General features: G+C 29.6%; 1 protein-coding gene across 1 annotated transcript; it reads right to left on the reverse strand.

The window, feature by feature from the left end:
* Positions 1-2,612: 2,612 nt before the first annotated feature.
* On the reverse strand, positions 2,613-3,230 carry LOC126660286 (germin-like protein 9-3). The gene has a single exon (XM_050353693.1). The coding sequence runs from the start codon at positions 3,228-3,230 to the stop codon at positions 2,613-2,615; it is 618 nt and encodes a 205-aa protein (XP_050209650.1).
* Between the last annotated feature and the right edge of the window lie 228 nt (positions 3,231-3,458).

Raw genomic sequence — 3,458 nt, forward strand, 5'->3', positions numbered from 1 at the left:
ACGGCCTATAGGCTATATCAAATCAAGTTGTTACATCAACTCCATGATGAAATATAATTACACTTATTTATGACACCATTTAGTTTCTTAATTATAATTATGTATTAATTTTATTAATAATGATTGGTGGTCTGGGAGATTTGAAAGCGTCGGAACAATAGATTTTTTCAGGATAAAGAAAGTTCAAGTGCTGATGTGATCTTCAATTGTTTTTCTAAGGCGGCCTTTTTATTTAAATGTTGTAGAAGGAGTTTTTCTTATTTTGGTTTAGATTTAATCCTTTATGTATTCTATTTCAGAATTTTAACTTTTAGCCTTCTCTTAAAGTTGTAGCTTCTAGTGTGCCATTTAATATGTGCCACTTTTTATGCGAAAACTTTGAGTGAGAGGTTGTTTACCACTTTTTGCGGTTTTAATATATTGCGAATTTATAAATTTTTTATTATTAGCAAATTAATGTTATATTGATAGCCAATTCTACAATAATTTGAATCTCTTTCAAAATATACATAATTATAAAATTACATTTGTGTATTGCACTTTTGCTATTTCTTTTAATTTTTTTTACTACAAATTTAATTCATAATAATATAGTATATATTTAATGGTAAAAATACTTAAAATTAAGTAGCAAAAGGTAACTTAAACTTGTTGAATCAACAAGAGATAAGCTTATAAAACGATTTTATATAATTTAAAATAATATAACACGAGTGAATTAAATAGAATAATTATTTTGATATAATTGGTAATTAAAATGAATATAGAGATGTATTGGACGACATTAATCATATATGTGATATTGAAAAGACAGTTACATTATGCTCAAGCATACATCAGAGAAGGGTGTTAAATGATCTATAATATAGGAAAAATTACACAAATTGGTTGAATACGAATTAATATAACAAAAATGCTAAATTGCTAAATTTCTTTCATTCATGCTAATTTATGGTTTACATTAGAAAGCTAAAAACGCAAATTATTACAACTTTTGCCTATTTCATCTAATCCATACATGTGTCCCTTTAATTGGAAAAAAAGTGACAGATCAAACACATAACCCAAATTGGGTTTTACTATTCAAATAAACAAACAAACCCTTAACAATCTCTCATCTTCTTCTTCCACAAAATTCAATAGCCCAATACTCATCACTGCCACAACAACACTCTCCTGCTCCTCTTTCACCTCCGGCCGCCACCTCCTTTCGTGCTGCCGTACATTCACTATCAGATTTTTCTCCTCCACCGCCTACTCCATTTATACATTGTAATTTTTATATTAAAATAGATGGATTATTATAATTATGTTCAATATGTATTACGTATCGTTTGTGTATTTTGTGCGCATTACATGATATCTATTGAAAAAAAAAATCTGATTTTTTGCTCTATTTTTTTATATAATTGATGGCACAATAGTGTATTTAATATTTTAGATTACAGTAGCATAGACAGATATTATTTGTGTATTTAATATGTATTTTTGGTGTATTTTAAGATGTACCATTAAAGTTGTATTTAATATGTATTATTTGTATTTAAGATGTCCCATTAAAGTTGTATTTAATATGAAAAGATTTTGAAGTAAATTCTGTCCGTTTGAATAATTTTTGAGACGCATAAATAATACTCCATATTAAAAATATAGTTTTGTGACACATAAATAATACATATAAATAATATAGTTTTGAAACAAATAAATAATATATATTAATAATATATATATATATATATATATATATATATATATATATTTATTATTTTTATCAATGGTGATAGATTTGATGAGGGAGATAAATATTGTTATTAGTTCTTTATTTATATATCACATGTATATGAAGATGTTATATTACTATTATTTGATGCGTGAATTTTAATTAAAGCATGTGATACATATATCTTTTAATTTAATATATAATATACATACTGCTTACAGACACATAATTAATACATATTAATAATTTATTTATTTATTTATATATTTTTGTCTTAGAAATATGGAAAAATAATAATCAAATATGTCATCGATACATATCTGATACATAATAAATACATATCTGATACATGTTTGAATAGTTTTGACAAACTGACGCGTGACTGACGCACGTGTAAGACGCGCGTCAGACGCGCTTCTGCGCGTTTTGACAGTTGTTTAACGTGTTTTGACAGCTGTTTGGCACGTTTTTTTTGCTATGTGTCTTTTATTTAGTGGTTAGGTATAAAATGTAAACTGTTCAAGTTTTTAGGTGCTAGTGTAATAAATGAGTTTAGTTAGCATTTTTGTAAACTTTGTTGATTTTTTATATAGTTTTGTAATCTTCTCTATAATATATAATCTTTGGGCTTTTTTTTTATCTAAAAGACATAAAAATGGGTTTTTGATATTTTGTGTGAAGTTGAGGGTGCGAACTGATTTTTTTATCTATAATTAATATACCTTTTCCAAAAAAGAGGGAAATACATGCTGATTAGCTTTGCAAATACACATATAGAAGAAAATATTACTAACAAATCTTTATTCATCAGTCAACAGACAAGCTTCACCTGATTCATTGGAATCAAACATTTATTAAAAGTAATCTTAAAGACACTGGATAACATGTTGAATCAAGGTTTGGGAAAGCCAGCCTTGATCTTCTGAATAGTATATTCATCAGTTTTAAATGCCTTGGCAAGAATTCCATCGTCAATTCCCGAACCAAACACAGACATAGGCACAGAAACTGTTCCGGCACTTGCACTTCCGAATGCTGAAATTGCGGTCGCTGCTAGCTGAGTATCAGGATTAAATTGAAAATGAACAAGTCCCTTCGGAAAAATGAACATATCCCCACCAAAAAGAGTTTGGTTATAAAGAACGTTCTTAGTATCAACAAACCCTACTTGTAAACAGCCACTAACGAGGAACAACAGCTCCGCAGCGCGAGGGTGCGTGTGCGGTGGGTTCAGACCGCTGGGTGGATATCGAAGTAGCGCATACGACACACTTTGCCCATTAACCGCTGGGAATTCAATCATACTAGCTTTCGTTACGGTGAAGTTTTGTGGGATTTGATTCATTAGAGAACGAAATCCCGAGAAGGTAAAGAATTTTCCGTCAACAAAGGTGTTATTTGCCGGTGGAATGAAGTCCGAAAGAATGTCCGGATCGCCTGCAAGCGCCATCTTGGTGCTCGCCAAGGCGAGAACAAGTATCAGAATGAGGTTGGAATAACTCATGGCCATGTATAATTATTAGTTGCTCGAGGCTAATGTTTATTTTTATTTGTTGTGTAAACCCTAATCTTATACTAATGTATTTATACGTTTATTATGGATGAATATTCTATTGGTTGTTGAAATTTTCTATGCTTATTTCGTGTTTTATTTTCTGATTTGCCAAAAAGAAAAGGCCATTGCATTCTTTGTTTCATTGATAAGCAGCTGTATACATGCAGATGGTAAGATTGGTTC

This window comes from Mercurialis annua, linkage group LG8 (assembly GCF_937616625.2).
Source record: "Mercurialis annua linkage group LG8, ddMerAnnu1.2, whole genome shotgun sequence".
In the NCBI taxonomy this organism is placed as follows: domain Eukaryota; kingdom Viridiplantae; phylum Streptophyta; class Magnoliopsida; order Malpighiales; family Euphorbiaceae; genus Mercurialis; species Mercurialis annua.